The following is a 15,988-nucleotide window of genomic DNA, read 5'->3' as shown; positions in this document are numbered from 1 at the left end:
AGTAGTAATGAACTAGGAGGGGCAGCTGATCCACACTAGCAGGCAGGAGGGAAGGGAAGAAACAAGAAGCCCAAACAGGCAGTTTCCAAGTAATTTTATTCAGAATTTTGTGTTTGTTTCCTGAATCAATAAATACTATACAAAACAATGTAAAAATGGCTACCATTTTCTCTCCCCTGCTCCCCTCACCTGGGAACTATTCCCTGGACAACCTCATTCAGGGGTTTTCCCTGTAGATTTGGTCCAGCAAATGAAGCCAGCCATGTTTCAGCCCCTAGAGACTCCTTTTGGAGATGTGGCTGGGGCAGGAAAGCCTTTAGGACTAGGTTAGGGAAATGCATTAGTGTTTGGGGGGAAGGAGACAACGGCGCCTGGGGCAGTCTACCCCAAAGAAAAGGGTATCTAAAATGTTCACGGTTCCTTCTTTTTGCCTCAAAAAGTGACATTTATTCAAAGAGAGAGAGAGAGAGAGAGAGAAAAAAAAAAAACCGAAACAAAACAAAAAAAAAACAAAACAAAAACAAGATGTCCATCCCTTGGCTCCCTTCCCTCCCCCCCTCCAGCTGTTCCTCAGCCCACCCCCCAGGACTGAACCCTGGGCTAGGGCCAGGTAGCAGCACAGCCCCTCAAATGAGGTCAGCAACGTTGAGGGGCATCTCTTCAATGGAGGTGTTGTAGAAAGTCTCAATGTCTCGAAGAGTCCTCTTGTCTTCTTCAGTCACCATGTTAATAGCCACACCCTTTCGGCCAAACCGACCACCTCGACCGATTCTGGGGGAGGGGGGAGGAAAGAATGGTGTCTTGGGAAAGGAACACTTGGGTTTCAGCAAAGGGAATGTTTGGTCTGTCAGACCTACGTTTACCTGTGGATATAGTTTTCCCTGTTAGTGGGAAGGTCGTAATTGATGACTAAGGAGACCTGCTGCACGTCAATGCCTCTGGCCTAGGTCAAGAAAGAATACAGTCAGAGGATACTATCTACCCTAATTAAGTAGGATATATACATGTAGGCAGCCAAAGGAAGGCAAAAAAACACAAGTATTCCTTGTTCACCAGCGACCTTGGACATGCCTGGCTTTCTTCCAAGTTGCTACGTTCCTGAAAAGGGCACAGTCAGCCCTTTGGAGAGGGAATCACCTTGGACTAACTTCTCCCTTTCTTTCCCTCAAGACCCATCTACTCACCAACAGGTCAGTGGTAATTAATACTCTGCTAGAGCCAGATCGGAACTCCCTCATGATTACATCTCGTTCCTTTTGGTCCATATCTCCGTGCTGGAAAACAAGGAGGCAAGGAGCAGCTGGCACATGGCTCCTAACACACAGACAGACAGACGTATACAGCTATTAATAGACTGAAAAACTTACCATGGCGGAAACAGTGAAATCCCGGGCATGCATCTTCTCAGTGAGCCAGTCCACCTTCCTTCTGGTATTGATAAAGATTACTGCCTGGGTGATGGTCAGTGTTTCATACAAGTCACACAATGTGTCAAGCTTCCACTCCTGGAGATCCAGAAATATCAGTAAGGGGTCATACCCAACAACTCACTACCAGGTCTGCCTCCTGCACTGGGCCCCACCTCTCGCTCCACATTGATGTAGAATTGGCGGATACCCTCCAGGGTCAACTCTTCCTTCTTGACAAGAATCCGAATAGGATCTCTCATGAACTTCTTGGTCACCTCAAGGACATCAGACGGCATTGTAGCAGACAACAAAACTACCTAGTGAGAAAAATGCACCAGCAATGAGGGTGCTGTACACTCCTCAAATCATGATGTCCTACCAACATTGCCATTTGTCTCACCTGTGTGTTACTGTTGAGCTTTTGGAATATATCATAGATCTGATCCTTAAAGCCCCGGCTTAACATCTCATCTGCTTCATCCAGTACGAACATCTTGATGTATTTGGGGGCTAGAAGGCAGAAAAAAACACCACATAGTAATCAGACAAATGTGAAAACACATTAAAGTCTCTTGATAAGGGGGCAGGCAAAGGGGAGACAGTCTGCTCTCAGAATAAAAGGACTGATCCTTTGCCCAAGGCTTCCCTGAGAGACCAGGCAAAAGCCCTGGTAAGTAGAACACTACCTGGGCTAAGGTAACAGGGAAGTTAGGCTCAGATGACACGCATGGGGTTCATCACAGAGCAACTCAATTCCCACTAAAGGAAAACTTGTATCCAAGGAAGAAATGAAATATGGGAAAGTGCCCAGCCACTGTCATGTGGTACTCACACAGGTATCTCCGGTTAAGCATATCAAACACCCGGCCAGGGGTGCCCACGATGATATGGGGAGCTTCCATTTGCAGCTTCTGCACCTCAGCACGCACATTGGTGCCCCCAATACAGGCATGACAAGACGCACCCATGTAGTCTCCTAATGCCATAACCACCTTTTGTATCTAAGTGCAGAAACACATCTACATTAACTTGGGTAGTACCAGTGAGTTCTTAGTCTTGTAAGAGATTGGAATTATTACACTCTCAACAGCTGAGAAATAGGAGTCCACTGAATCCTATTTCAACCACACCACTACCACAAATGGGAGTGGTAGATCCATCCACACAGTTTCCCATTCTACATGCAGCCTTGTAAAAAATCAGGCCAGTTCTACAAAGGCTTAGAACTCACTACCACCTACTACATTCCAAAGGCTGGGATTATAAACATAGCCCTATACCCACAACATGTATTTATTCCATCCCTGCCACAGAATCAAGACTTAGTGTTCCACTACTGAGCCAACATCCCCAGGCCATATGCAAACAAAACCCAAAAAATGATGCCAGATCTACTGGCATCTAAGGTGTCAATCCTAATTTAATGTCTTCCTTACACTGGTGCCCAGATGCTTGCGCTTCACAGTAATCACTAGGCTTGAATACTACTAACTGAGTAGCATCAGAGTTTTATGTGCCCTAGGCATGAAACAGCTTTGGCCACCAAGCCAGGCATCAAGCTAGGATGAACAAAGGACTGTCATCTGCTCTGCCCCTGACTGATATAAGAACAACACCACAAACAAGGTGCCTCTTTGCCCATTGCCAGGGGTATGTGTGTCATAAAACAGCTAAACCTGCCCAGCCAGCTAGACTACCAATATTCTTCCCTTCCTATTTGATTCAGAAAAAAAAAAAAAAAAGGATTTAAGAGTTTTTTTTTTTTTTGGGGGGGGGGGGGGGGGGCTGGTAGAAAAGTTGTTAGTAATTAGCCCAACAAATCTCAACAGATATAGAAACTGTCAACAAGAAGACCCAGTGGCAGGCCAGGAGGTGGTGGCGCACACCTTTAAAATCCCAGCACTTGGGAGGCAGAGGCAGGCGGATTTCTGAGTTCAAGGCCAGCCTTGGTCTACAGAGTGAGTTCCAGGACAGCCAGGGCTACACAGAGAAACCCTGCCTTGAAAAACCAAAACAAAACCAGTGGCATTAGAGAATGAATGTACCTGACCTTCTAGTCTTGAAACAAACTTTTTCTATAGTACTGGCTGTCCTAGAACTAGCTTTGTAGACCAGGCTGGCCTTGAACTTGCAATGCTCCACCTGCCTGTATCAACACTGGCCACATCTTCTTTCACTCTTAAACCAGTCATATAGAATAGGAAGCCCTCTGCCAATCTTACCTGCTGAGCCAATTCACGAGTGGGTGCCAGAACCAAAGCCTGAGTAGCCTTTAGGTCTAATTCAATCTGCTGCAGAATTGATATGGCAAATGTAGCTGTTTTCCCAGTCCCAGACTGGGCTTGAGCAATCACATCATAACCTACAACCAAATTAATAATTAGACATGTACAAGGTCTGCACTCTGGGCTCAATGGACAGTTGAGACCCTACTTCATGACACCAGTAATGGCAGAACAAGTTTGTAAACATAAACAAAATGGTAGAGGGCTCAAACTTTTGTCAGAACATTATGAACTCACTACACGGCTGGTTAGAGGCAAAGCAGTAAAAAAAAGTCTATGAAGTGGAAACAGCAACCCCTGCATCCAAGGCAGAACCTATGTATTAACAAACCAACAAACCCAAGAACCAAGAAGCTAGGAAGGAGAATGTCTTTCCTCCTGGTTGCTATGCCCACCATCAACTCCATACCACTCCATTCAGGTTGGGACAATCCAAATCTAGCTTGAGGACAAGAGTCTTACCCTTGATACAAGGAAGAATAGCTCGCTGCTGGATGGCAGAGGGCTTCTCAAAACCATAGGCGTAAATCCCACGGAGGAGGGATTCTGAGAGATTCATGTCATCGAAGCTATCCACAATCTCATTCCAGTTACTCTGCAGGTTACCAACACAAAATTTAGGAACTTAGTAACTTGTGCTTACACTAAAGCTGCAGTTACCCCACCCTACAAATCGGGTCTGTTTTATCATTCTAGATGTCTAAGGTCACTGTCACCATAAGGAAGAGCCTGTTCTGACATAATAAAGTGGCGACTGCAGGCTCTAGTCTTACCTCGATGACGCCTTCCGGCTCCATGCCATCAGGGCCATTGTCTCTGGATCTGTTGAATCAAAAGCACTAGTTTTGTTTCATGCCTTGTTTAGAGCATGAAAGCACCAGCCCATTCCCAATCCAACTCCCATCTATTCCCAAAGGACGATCAAGAGGCACTTTAGAGTGACTCTCCTTTAAAATCAAGGGGCTGTAAATGAGTTCATTCACACACACACGACGCCGAGATGCGGTCTTTGCTGCCAGGCCCACATGTTCTGGGTCTGTCGGATCAAAGCGCGTGCACCTCCATTCTGAAGAGCAAGGCCACCGGAAGTCCCGCCTTCCACCTCCAAGTTCCGTGGGTGGGCCGTCCCCTTCCCCCCCACGTCATGCCGCCCGCGCCCTCCCCCACTCCCTCCGGCCGGCCCCCCTCTACAGTACCCGGATGTGGGAGGCCGCGGGCGGTGGCGGCCTCGCGCACAATGAGCCCCAGCCGCGCTAGCAAAGGGGGAGATTGCACAACAGACAAGCGAAGCAGACTGGGGGAGGGGAACCTCTCAAGCGGCCATGTGCTCATTCGCTCCGCCAGTCGGCGGCGTCTCCCCCGCCATGGAACAATCCGCAACCCGCCCGCCCCCGTCGAGAAATGGCGTCGCCCTCCCATACCTCAGGCCGCTCACCCCCGAAGGAAAGTGGACCTGCCCATCCGCAGTTTGCCAATTGCCCGGCTTGTGCGGCAAAATGGACCCGCCCGCCCGGCGCCGGGTGGGCTCCTGGTGCCTCACGCGGCCGCTCCTCCGGGTTAGGCTCTGTCCTGGCCGTCAAGAAAACCAGCACCCTGAACGGCCGGTTTCTTCTTCCCCGACCCACATTCCAAGCGCGACGATGGGACTCGCTGAAGACCCAGGCACCCCTGCTTGTCGCGAGTGGTACCGCCAGAATTCTCCGGAACCCTCGCGCGCACGCCCTGCCCGACATAGGGAGGCAACCAGACCAGCCGGCTCCGGGCCCCGCAGCCGCCTCTCCTTTTTCCCACGTTATGTCGCGACCTCATCTTGCCTTTCAGTACCCGACCTTCGCGTTCGGCATCCCCACAGGCCGAGGCCTCGTGACGAGCCTCGCGCCCTCCGCCCTAGCCAGGCCGTCCTTTCTCGTATCCACACTGGTGTCAGCGTCGGCCATGGGATTTCCCCCCCCCTCCCCGGACGGTTCCTCCCGGCTCGATTCTCCCGCAACCTGGTAGGTTTGGTGCGATGGGCCTCTCAAGTCCCCCCTTTCCCCCCCGGTGGGACCTTCGGGGTAAGTAATCATAACCTCTTGCAAATGCCTTTCTTACCGAGAATCCTGACTCGCAGACATGATCCTTAGAATCTAGGGCGGAGTGCCCGCCTATCGACAACTTATAGAGCGTCCGACCCCGCCCCAGCCATCGCATTGGCCTGACCGCCTCTGCCCCGCCTGCCGGCGCTCTGCAACTCGACGTGACGTTACTTTGTAGGCGCCTTAGTTCGGACGCCCTATTGGGTAGTTTGAAAGCCTATCATGGCCGAGCCCCGCCCTGCAGCCTCATTGGCTGAAGGGCCCGCCTTTCTCGCTGGTGCGGAAGTGACATACTTAAGTCGGGCCTCGCGACGGGGCAGCCATCTTGGAATCCAGCTCCTTTACACGTGCGGAGAAGATCGTGCCTTAGTCATGTGGTTCAGCAGGTCCTATCAAGTGACGGGGGTGAGGCCTTAGCCTCCGGGGACTTCCGGGCAGTCTGGACTGCCACTTTGCTTTACCCAGGTTTCCTTTACAGGACACAAGTTTTATTTATTCTTCTGTTCAGGAAAAATTGGTGTGTTCTGCTCAGCGGGAATGACAGAAACAATAGCGAGATCTCTCATTGGATAGTAAGTTTCCCCCGACTGGAGAAAAAAAAGGATGGAACTCATTGTTGGGCTAAAGGGCATAGGGGGATAAGCTGTCAGGGATCTCAGCCCACTCCATCACTGTGTGTTCCCAGTTTCTCCTAGGCTTCCTTATTCTTGAGTCTTAATTCATATTCTTACTGCCATCTGCTCCCCTGGGAGCAGAAATCTGGTTTCTAAGATTTCAAGACCTGGAAAGGGATAGCTGGAAGGCCTGAGATAAAGCACCTCCACTATTTTAAGGCCCCTCAAGGAAGACCACCACTTGCATATCTTCAAAGGATCCTTTATTGACCAGAGCAGGACCATGGCATTTTTATATATATTTATATATATAAAAAAAAGTTTGAAGATCTGGCAGGCAGTAATCCCTTTGCGCGCCCACCACCCCCACACAGTTTTCCTGCCCTCTGAACATGGAAGGAGGAATGGATGCTCCCCTATGTCACAAGGCAACATTCCCCTAGAGAGGGAGAAAGGGGCTTTTATGTGGCCATTCCCTTCCCATCAGAAATCACCATACTCGCAAAGAAAACAAAATACAGAAATCAAACATTTAAATATGAAAATCCAAAGGGAATTGGGTAGAGAAACAAAAAGGAACTGGAGTTTCTTGGGAAGGGTCTCCCTTGTTCCCTTGCCCATTGATGGGCTAAGGGCCTGGGGTATGAGGCTCACACAGTGAGTTTGCAGTGACACAGTTCCTTGTAGATCTGACGCCGGAGTTTGGGCATGTCCTGCTGAGTGAAGCTGAATGGCTGAGACAGGGCCAGGTGCTTGCAGTACTGGGTGTTAACAAAGCAGGCCATGAGAACCATTTATTGAACATCCCTCCCAAGTCAGGACCTGTGCTACACATTCCACACAAAATAGATCTTAGTTTTTCAGGAAATAACTGTTTCTCATACAGGTGGGCATTAGAGTCTCAGCCTGGGACTTCAACAAGCCAACATAATATATCTGGTGTTTAAATGGGAGAATATATTTAGTTGGGAGAAGGATGTTGGGAAACCTCTATATCAGGACCAAAGCCAGAGAACCAGTCCCAACTGAGGATGGGGAAAGGCAGGCCTGAAGATGAATGAAACCAGGGTTTCTGTGCTCTAACACATAAAGGTACTCCCTGCTGTGGAATTTGGCTGAACCAACTGAGGCAAGAGCCACCAACAACCCCTACGCTACTGACATGAGAGCTAGCTAAGAAGACCTTATCATTTGCTTACCTGTAACACAAAGGCACCACAGTCACTGTCATTATTCTGCCTGGCCACATTCTAGAGAATAGAAAGCAAGAATCTGTTCGCTTGGATACTCCCAGAGGTTATGAATTCAGTTGCTGCCTCCTATTAAACTATTCCATTTCTCTCTGGAAACTCACCATTTTGAAGTAACCTTTCCAGCCCTGGTGGAAGTCCAGTCGGTCTTTTTTGACTGCCTCTGCCTGTAGGTACTTGGCAATATGCTATGTGGGCAAGGAAAGAGAAAGCCAATACCTTAATCACTTACCAGTGCAACACAGAGTATGCTGTGGGAAACACCAGGCCCAAGGCTCTCCTCGGGCTCCAATCCTATACTTCTTCCTAACGGCTGGCTACCAGATTGCCCTACATTTTTACTACTTGTTTCCCACAACCTCCTCAAACCTTAGGGCATCGGCGGTTTAGAGTTCGCTGTGAGTCAAAATAGGTGATGGTACGTCGCCTTACATCAACTGAGATAAGGGACCAGTGCACCTCCAGATGGATGGGGATTAACAGTAGTTCCTTATTGAAGATGTCCACCTGAAAAGAGAGTGCTGGACGTCAGATACAACAGAAAATCCTACTGACTGCCATGAGAATTCTAAAGAGAAAATATGGAACAAGCAAAGGAGTTTCAAAATGCACATCATGAACTGTGAGGCAAGGCTTTGCTTCAGATGCTAATACTTTTGGGAGGTTTGTATTTTGGGGGGGGGGCAGTGTTTGGGATACAAATCAGGGTCCCCTGCATGCTAAGCAAGCACACTACTTATGAATCACATCCCTACCCTGTTGTTTAGATTCTGTGTGTATGTGTTGTGTGTTCCATGGATGTAGAGGCCAGAACATAACTGTTATTCTTCAGACAGTGTCCTTCTCTGACCTAGGACTCAGCAAGTAACCTAGGTGCGCTGGCCAGCAAGTCCAAGGAGTCCACTTACCTCCACTTCCATAGCATTGGCACTGCAACTGCCTCTGGCCTGGCTTTTTAGGTGAGGGATGAAACTCCAGTCCTTGTAGCCATATATAGGTTAAGATATCTCCCTAGCCCAGATGTTATTTTGATTTTAGTTTTTTTGAGACAGGGTCTCTCTACAAAGCACTGGCTCTTTTGAACTATGTAGACCAGGCTGGCTTCAAACTCACAAGAGATCCTCCTGCTTCTCAGCCTGACTGATGTTGAGATATTTGATGGTGAAGAAGAAAGAAATAAGAAGATAGTATCAGAACACACATGTGCCTTCTAATTCATCACCTGGGAGGCAGAATTAGAAGTTTAGGGCCAGCCTCTACTACATGAGACCCTGTCTGCTACCAGGTACATTAAAGAAAAAAGCCTAGGTAAGTACCCAGACTCTGGAGCTGCAGAAATGGCTAATAGATTAAGAGCACTAGCTGTTCTTCTTGAGAACTGAGTTCAATTCCCAGCACCCATATGGTGGCTCATAACCATCTGTAACTTGAGTTTCAGGAATCTGATGCCCATTTCTGGCCTCTATGGCACTGCATACATGTGGTGCTGATACATTCACCCAGGCAAAACACCTATACACATATAATAAATTTAAAACAAACAAAAACAACAGGCTCATGATTTTGGTGCCACACTGACAGGGTTGAAACTCAGCTTCTGCACTTACGAGTCCATGACCATGAGCAAGCTACTTAACCTTCTAAACCTTTCCTTATCTGTAAGAGGAAGAAAGCAAAAGCACCTGCACTCATAATAGGGAGTAAACTACTCACTATCCACACAGAACACATGGCCTGAAAGAAATGTTCAGTAAATGTTTACACTCATGCTACCACCAAGTTCTTGTGCCACTCAAGACATGAGGAAACTACAAATTGGGAAAGTAATTGCTCAAGGTCACAGAAGGAAGCAACAGCAAAGACTTAAAATTTTTTATATTACATTTTTATTATTGGGAGGTCAGAGGACAAGCTGATTCTCTCCTTCCACCATGTGAGTTCAGGGATCAAACTCAACTCATTGGGCTTGGTAACATGCACCTTTACATTTATCTCAGATATATAGAAGGCTAAGGTTTTTTTTTTTTTTCTAAAGATTTAATGCATATGAGTACACTTTGGCTTTCTTCAGTCACACCAGAAGAGTGCATCAGTTCTCATGACAGATGGTTGTGAGCCACCATGTGGGTGCTGGGAATTGAACTCAAGACCCCTGGAAGAACAGTCAGTGCTCTTAACCACTGAGCCATCTCTCTAGCCCCCCTCCCCCTTTTTTTTTTTAAACTGTATTTCACTCTGGCTTCTCCTGGAAGAAAGAAGACTCAACAGGTCTCTGAGTAACTCTGAGCACAACAATTAAATCCTGAAGATTAGGCTGGGGTTATAGTCCAAGGGTGAGCAACATAGGACTACTCGTTGGGGGTAGGGGTGAGGGCATGGAAAGGCAGTGTTAGGTAACAGGAGAAAGACATGTGGGTGTTAGAACCAAGGTTCTTCTGTCACTGTTGAAATTTCATGGCCTTTCATAACAGGGCAGAGAAACTTATGGAAATTCTTGAATACATCTGCTCCTGACCCAATTTTTACCATCACTTAAGCCCAAAACCCAGTTATAATTCTCCACTGATCTCTTCATCCCACATGAAAGCTGCCAGAAATGTCTACAAGTTCTACCTTAAATTAACCTCCCCCCTCTCTCTCCTTTTGGCACTCCAGCCCAGGTACTTCACCTGGATTGCTTTTTCCTTTTATTCTGTCACTGAATAGGGACATCAAACATGAAGCATTGCTAGTCTTGATACAGTAGTAACTTCCACCAAGCCTGACTCCCTGAGTTTGGGCTTCCGAACCCACATAACAGAAGGAAAAAAACTGACTCTTACAAGTTGACTTCTAACCTCCACATCCACACAAGAAAACGTACACAGAACCACCTCTATCCCTGTCAAACTACCTTACATACCTCACATGATTTTCTCTAATTTCCTGTCATTCAACTACCTTAGTCACTGTGTCAAAGAATATTCTTTTTCTCTCTGGGTCTGAAGTATTTGCTGTTCCTTCTGCTTCAAGCCCTGTTTCCTACACTGCACAGGATGACTCCTATCACTTGGATGTAGAAGGCCTTACTACTGATGTCAGTAAGACCTACACCTAATCCTAAGTACCCATTCCCATGCGATCACATTATGTTATAGGACATTCACAGCACTCTAGGACTAGCTGAAATTTACTTTTCCACCACAGAAAGAAGTCTCCTGATTTAATATTACATCCAGTTTCTACAGTCATGACTGGCACACAAGACCTTTAATGTTTTGTAGGATGATGACCAGTGTTGGGGAAAGGACTCAAAGAAAGCAAAAAAAAAAAAATTTTTTTTTTTTTAAAAGAGACAAGGTGCTATACAAGTAGTTGTAAATTGATAACTCACGTTTTTGGTCCACCTCTTTACCCCGTCATAACCCTTCGTACGGAGCTTATCATAGAAGAAGCTATTGAAGAAATGCACCTGTGCCAAAGACACAAACAGCTGAGTAGAGGGCTTCAGAGTGTCCCACAAAGTTGCCTTCCACGTCCCAATCCACACACAACTTCATACAGCCCAAGGGAAATGGCTCCAAACACTACCACCATAATCCTTTTTTTAACCTTCCACAGATAAGTCCCTATCTCAACTAAACAGGGAAACACTACAGATTAGCTTACAGATTTAAAATGAATTGATTAGCCCTTACCATCTCCCCCTCCAAACCACAGACCCCAGGTTATACTGCTCTTCCAGAAGTCCTGAGTTCAATTCCCAGCAACCACATGGTGGCTCACAACCACCTGTAATGGGATCTGATGCCCCCTTCTTGTGTGTCTGAAGAGAGCTACAGTGTACTCGTATACATAAAATAAATATTTTAAAAGAAAAACTGCTCAGGATTGCAAAAGTTCTGGGGACTAAAGATCTGGTTAGTGTTGGGTCAGGAAAACCAGGGCTACACAGAAAAACCCTATCTCCCACCCCCACCCCCCAAAATGTCTGCTTGGACCTACCTTTTCAGGGACTGTGTCCATGACCAGGTCTCCATACATGTTCATCACCTGGGGAAAAAAGGGCAATTTGCCCTGGAGGATGTGGCATGGGTAAAGGGTTCCCCTACACATCCACTCTCCAAAGGCCTTTTTAAGCCCTTTTAATCCTCCTCCTCTTACCTGGTCATTGAGCCAGTTCTGTCCATATAAGGTACCCAAGTCATCCATGGTGAGCACATGTCGCTTATAGGATACCCTGAAGCCCCTTACCATGGCGTTGCCTGGCATCCGCTGGTAAGACTGGATCAGCTGTAGTACCAGACTCTTCCTGCATAGGCCAAGGTTTTGGAATCATGCAAGAGCTAATGGGGTTGGAGCAGACAGAAATACCCACTACTCTATCTAGAATAACAATGTAAAAGAACTTTTCTTGCCAGGTGGTGGTGGCGCACGCCTTTAATCCCAGCACCTGGGAGGCAGAGGCAGGCAGATTTCTGAGTTCGAGGCCAGCCTGGTCTACAGAGTGAGCTCCAGGACAGCCAGGGCTACACAGAGAAACCCTGGCTCGAAAAAAAAAAAAAAAAAAAAACCAAAAAAAAAGAACTTTCTTTTTCACAGGTGGTTTTGATGGTCTCCCACTCCACAGAAAGAGGCACGGGAATGCTCAGGGACAAGCTTTTCAGTGTCTCACAGCGTCCTACATAAAGATCCTCCCAAGGCTCTCTGTGCTGCACCTGTAGCTCTTCATCACTAAAGGAGAATAAACATTCTCTCCCCATCCCTCAGGTCCCAACCCTACTTCAGAGGGTACCTGCCTTCAGACCTCACCTGGAGGGTGTAGAGAACTCCTGCTGGAAAATGTCCTCCAACTTCTCTACAACTTCATCAGTGCTGAGGGGGATGAGGCTACCGTAAGTTTGAAGGAATTCATCTAAGATGCCTAAATAGAGGTAGGAGAGAATAAGGTGGGGCCTTTGGACTCTGATCTAGGAGCTGGCCAAAAGGAGACTAAGTCTTCTAAAGGCTTACTCTGCACACAGGTCACATGTTCCTCCCGCAGGGGGCTATGCTGGCCAGCTTTCTCCCCAGGCCGATCCGCCTCTTCTGCAGTGCCCAAGTCAGAGCTCTGAAAAAGCTCCTGAGCCACACGGTCTCCAATGCTGCACACATTGCTGATGAGGATGCTGGCATCAGGGGGTGCCAGGCTGCCCTCCCCTTCAGGACCAGAGAGTCCCCCAAAACCATTGGGTAGAGTACATGAGAGGAGGCCTATAAAGCACAGAAATGACAGGAATGAGAAACTGGCCAAGGAAAAGAACTGATGCATACAAATGATAAGACCACAGAATAGACTGAAGCAGAATCTAGCAATAGAAACCGTACGGAATACAGACCCCCCCACCCCACCCCCAATGCCTAAGGTAAGGATGTCCAAAGAGTTTTATTAAAAAAAGAAAAAAAAAAAAAAAAAAAAAAAGCAGATCATCTTAATAGGCAGAAGGAAAGCAAAACACTAGGATTTGGAGACTTGAGGAGTATCTGCTGCCAATATACGCTTAGCATCTGACACAGTGCACAAGGCTCAGTGATAGTGAGGGTGTTACTTAGCTTGAGTTCTCCAAAGAGGAAATATCCTAAATAAAAATGTTAAAATCTACAAACGTGTCCATGAACTGTGAGAGCCCTGTGAGGTCTCTATATCCAGGCCTTATCCCACAGGGAGAAAGCCTTGGAATGCACAGCACTGATCTCCCTGAGCCATGGCTCCGTCGTCTGTACTAAAGACCATAAGACAGCTTCTTAAGGATTTGTTCCCAGCACTGTGTCCCAGGCATCAGTCCTGCTCAAAATCAGAGTCCCCAACTGCCACAGGATAAGATCTTTCTTTGCAGCCCAAGTGGGGCCTTGATTCATTGTTCTCCTGTCTTAGGCCCCCAAAATCATAGGATTACAGGTGTGTGCCTAGAAGGGCCTTTAAAAATCAAGGCTTAGGTCATTTCACAGAAGCTTCGCTCTGCTTTTCCTAGGCTCACCATGGCAACAAACTCCTGGTGCTCCAGGCTCATCACCCTTCCCATTTCCCACCTTACCCGAGTCAGGGTCCAGAGGAGACTTTGGGGTCCACCTTAGTCCATCTTCCTCCATGGGGGGCCCAGAGGGCACTGGTGGAGACCCTCTCATCCCATCCTCTGCCATGAGAGCACCTAGCAGACCCAGCCGGGGTGGGGGTAGCCCCCGGGGGGAGTCAAAACGACAGCAGGGTGATGGCACCTGTGGCGTTGCACCCCCTTCCTGGGGTGAGAGATGGTTCTTGGGGTGCGCGAGGTTCCGCCGCCGGCCTCGGTGGCGCCCCCAAAGCTTCCAGTGGAATGTCAGCGAGGTGCTTTTCGAGTAGAGCAGCATCTGGAAGGCTCTCATGGCTCGGCGCCGGCGCTGTGAGCAGGTTTTTCTATGAGTGGGTCGGAGAGCTCGAGGACGCTGGGAGACCCCCAGTTGGCCCCATCTAGGGGGTAGCCTCCAAGCTGCTACTTCCTCCTCATCTTCCTCCTCTTCCTCTTCCTCTTCTTCACTAGCTGAGGCATCAAAAGATGGCCGAGGGGCAGGGAGACGTCTAGTTGGCACTGTGGTCCCAGACCCAGGATCTGGCCCAAAGCCACCACCAGACTTGAGCCGGGGCTTAGGGGGTAGAGGCCAACGAAGACGCTCTCGCCTGGGATTTGAGTAAGTGGTGCCGGGTCCCGGAGGCTCAGGCCCCCAAGACCCGGTCCTCTGTATAGTCTCTTTCATCTTTCAGTACCCTGTAAAATAAAAGTTTGATTATCAAACTGAGAACACCCTACTCCTTCCTCCAAGATCAGAACTTTCTTCAGCATTTTCCCTCTGCTTTCAGATACAAGAAAAATCTAAAAACTCCTAACTTCAGCTCTTCCCAGCCAACCTCGTCCAGAGGGAACTGAGTCTACCGTCATTTCATCCTTTGTCCAGGTAGAAAACCAATAGAAAATGACTAACTGGTAGGCCTTAGGTATTTTACTTTTAAGCTCTTTGGGTGAAACCCAGTATGCTACTATGGGTGTTCTTGGGACAAGTCTGAGGGCTATTTTGCTAAGAGAGATGGCTCACCACAGGAATCCGGATACGGGTACCTGGAAAGACAACTTTCACCAGGAAAACTTTGGTCCCGGGTGGGAAGTTCCCTTTCACCCTGGAATAATATGGAGGTAGGGGGACACGCACGCCTCAGGTGTGGGGGAGGGTAGCGCGAAGGTTATGGCTCAGGAAATACAGTGATAAGAGAGGAAGATGTTGAAGAAAACTGGAAGCGAACCGATTCGGTGCTTAGCGACCGAATTAATGAGATGGGACAGAACGGAGCCGTGGGGGCCAGGCAGACCGGCCGCTCTCCAGCCTTATCCTGGGAAACCTGAATGCTTCCCAGCCCCAATATAGTTTGAAAGCTCGGGCGACTCGGCACACAACGGCCTTAAGTCCTTTAAAGGGCCTCTTGGGCCCAGTTAGGTGCGAGCGAAGACCAGAAATGGAAGAGGCCACAAGGGCGGGGGGAGGGGAAGGGGCGTCCTCACCAGGAGCGGGGAAGCCGGGCACACGGGCCCGAGGCGGGTGTCTCCGCCTCAGGCTTTCCGGCTCATCTTTCGGACGGCGGCGACCCCGCCACTCCTGCTGTCCTCAGGCGGAGCCGTCTCAATTCACGAAGCCAGTGGTCGTGCCGCCCCACTGCGGCCGCCTCTAGCGCGGCTTTAGCCTCCACCTCTACCTCCACCTCCACCACCGCCACCACCCCTCCTCCTCCTTCCCCTCCCGCGAGCCCCAGGCCCACCGCCGATGGCGGCGCACAATTAGTGCGTCACACCCGGCGAGCGGCGCCGGCTCGAGCTCAGTCCCGCCTACCTCAGAGCGTCCAGGCCACCGGCCGGTCCCGCCCTCGAGCGCTACGCTGAGCCGAGCCTGCGCACAGCCGCCTGGCTTGCCGCGTGTGGCAGTGCCACTGTTCGCTCCTTTACGCCTGCGTGTCGCGTCCAGCCTCACGCTCTACGTCGCAGCCATACGGTACTGGCTGTTCTTCCGTGGCCTGAGCTTTGGTTGATCTAGTGGGCTTCCCAGCGCATGGCCAGGGACTGGACTGAGACTAGGCGCTTAGAGAAACCGAGGCGGGACATTGTTTTTTGTTTTGGTTTGATTTTTTTGGTTTTGTTGTTGTTTTAAGACTTTAAGCAGGGCTTGATTAAAGAGTGAGACCAGTATGCCAGGGCATCCAGTACATACAAACTTTCCGAAAACCATTCTAACCTTGGAGAGACTTTTGTTTGTTTGTTTGTTTGAGACACGGTCTCAACCAGTGTTGAGATTGCCTCAACCTCGATTGCCTGGAAC

The 15,988-nt window shown here is 48.7% G+C and overlaps 2 protein-coding genes and 3 non-coding genes across 8 annotated transcripts; all 5 read right to left on the bottom strand.

Annotated features, from left to right (window-relative positions):
• Nucleotides 1–77: 77 nt before the first annotated feature.
• On the bottom strand, nt 78–5,927 carry Eif4a1 (eukaryotic translation initiation factor 4A1). 2 transcript variants are annotated; one of them, XM_034505298.2, is made up of 11 exons: nt 5,786–5,927; nt 4,468–4,516; nt 4,157–4,289; nt 3,632–3,771; nt 2,242–2,410; nt 1,810–1,919; nt 1,583–1,726; nt 1,368–1,505; nt 1,185–1,274; nt 864–943; nt 78–771 (listed from the first exon to the last, which is right to left on the bottom strand). In XM_034505298.2, the coding sequence occupies exons 1-11, from the start codon at nt 5,806–5,808 to the stop codon at nt 627–629; spliced, it is 1,221 nt and encodes a 406-aa protein (XP_034361189.1). In that variant the 5' UTR covers nt 5,809–5,927; the 3' UTR covers nt 78–626. The 2 variants fall into 2 exon arrangements, with proteins under 2 accessions (XP_034361189.1, XP_034361190.1); XM_034505299.2 differs by lacking the exon at nt 5,786–5,927 and adding an exon at nt 5,116–5,252.
• Nucleotides 1,003–1,144, bottom strand: LOC117712148 (small nucleolar RNA SNORA67). Its single transcript, XR_004607217.1, has one exon. It is a non-coding gene; the product is annotated as a small nucleolar RNA SNORA67 (small nucleolar RNA).
• LOC117712223 (small nucleolar RNA SNORD10) lies at nt 2,015–2,155 on the bottom strand. Its single transcript, XR_004607281.1, has one exon. It is a non-coding gene; the product is annotated as a small nucleolar RNA SNORD10 (small nucleolar RNA).
• Nucleotides 2,919–3,062, bottom strand: LOC117712164 (small nucleolar RNA SNORA48). Its single transcript, XR_004607232.1, has one exon. It is a non-coding gene; the product is annotated as a small nucleolar RNA SNORA48 (small nucleolar RNA).
• Nucleotides 5,928–6,899: 972 nt separating the features above from the next.
• On the bottom strand, nt 6,900–15,455 carry Senp3 (SUMO specific peptidase 3). Of its 3 annotated transcripts, XM_034506926.2 has the most exons (11): nt 15,181–15,455; nt 13,687–14,394; nt 12,626–12,865; nt 12,425–12,536; nt 11,777–11,924; nt 11,618–11,665; nt 11,007–11,084; nt 8,003–8,140; nt 7,738–7,821; nt 7,583–7,633; nt 6,900–7,144 (listed from the first exon to the last, which is right to left on the bottom strand). In XM_034506926.2, exons 2-11 carry the CDS (start codon nt 14,381–14,383, stop codon nt 7,034–7,036), a joined length of 1,707 nt encoding a protein of 568 aa, XP_034362817.1. In that variant the 5' UTR covers nt 14,384–14,394; nt 15,181–15,455; the 3' UTR covers nt 6,900–7,033. The 3 variants fall into 3 exon arrangements, with proteins under 3 accessions (XP_034362817.1, XP_076792625.1, XP_076792627.1); XM_076936510.1 differs by having other exon boundaries at nt 11,618–11,924; nt 15,181–15,401; XM_076936512.1 differs by lacking the exon at nt 7,583–7,633 and having other exon boundaries at nt 11,618–11,924; nt 15,181–15,402.
• Between the last annotated feature and the right edge of the window lie 533 nt (nt 15,456–15,988).

This window comes from Arvicanthis niloticus, chromosome 6 (assembly GCF_011762505.2).
Source record: "Arvicanthis niloticus isolate mArvNil1 chromosome 6, mArvNil1.pat.X, whole genome shotgun sequence".
Taxonomy (NCBI): Eukaryota; Metazoa; Chordata; class Mammalia; order Rodentia; family Muridae; genus Arvicanthis; species Arvicanthis niloticus.
The sequence above is the reverse complement of the archived record's forward strand: the minus strand, read 5'-3'. Positions and strand labels throughout refer to the sequence as shown.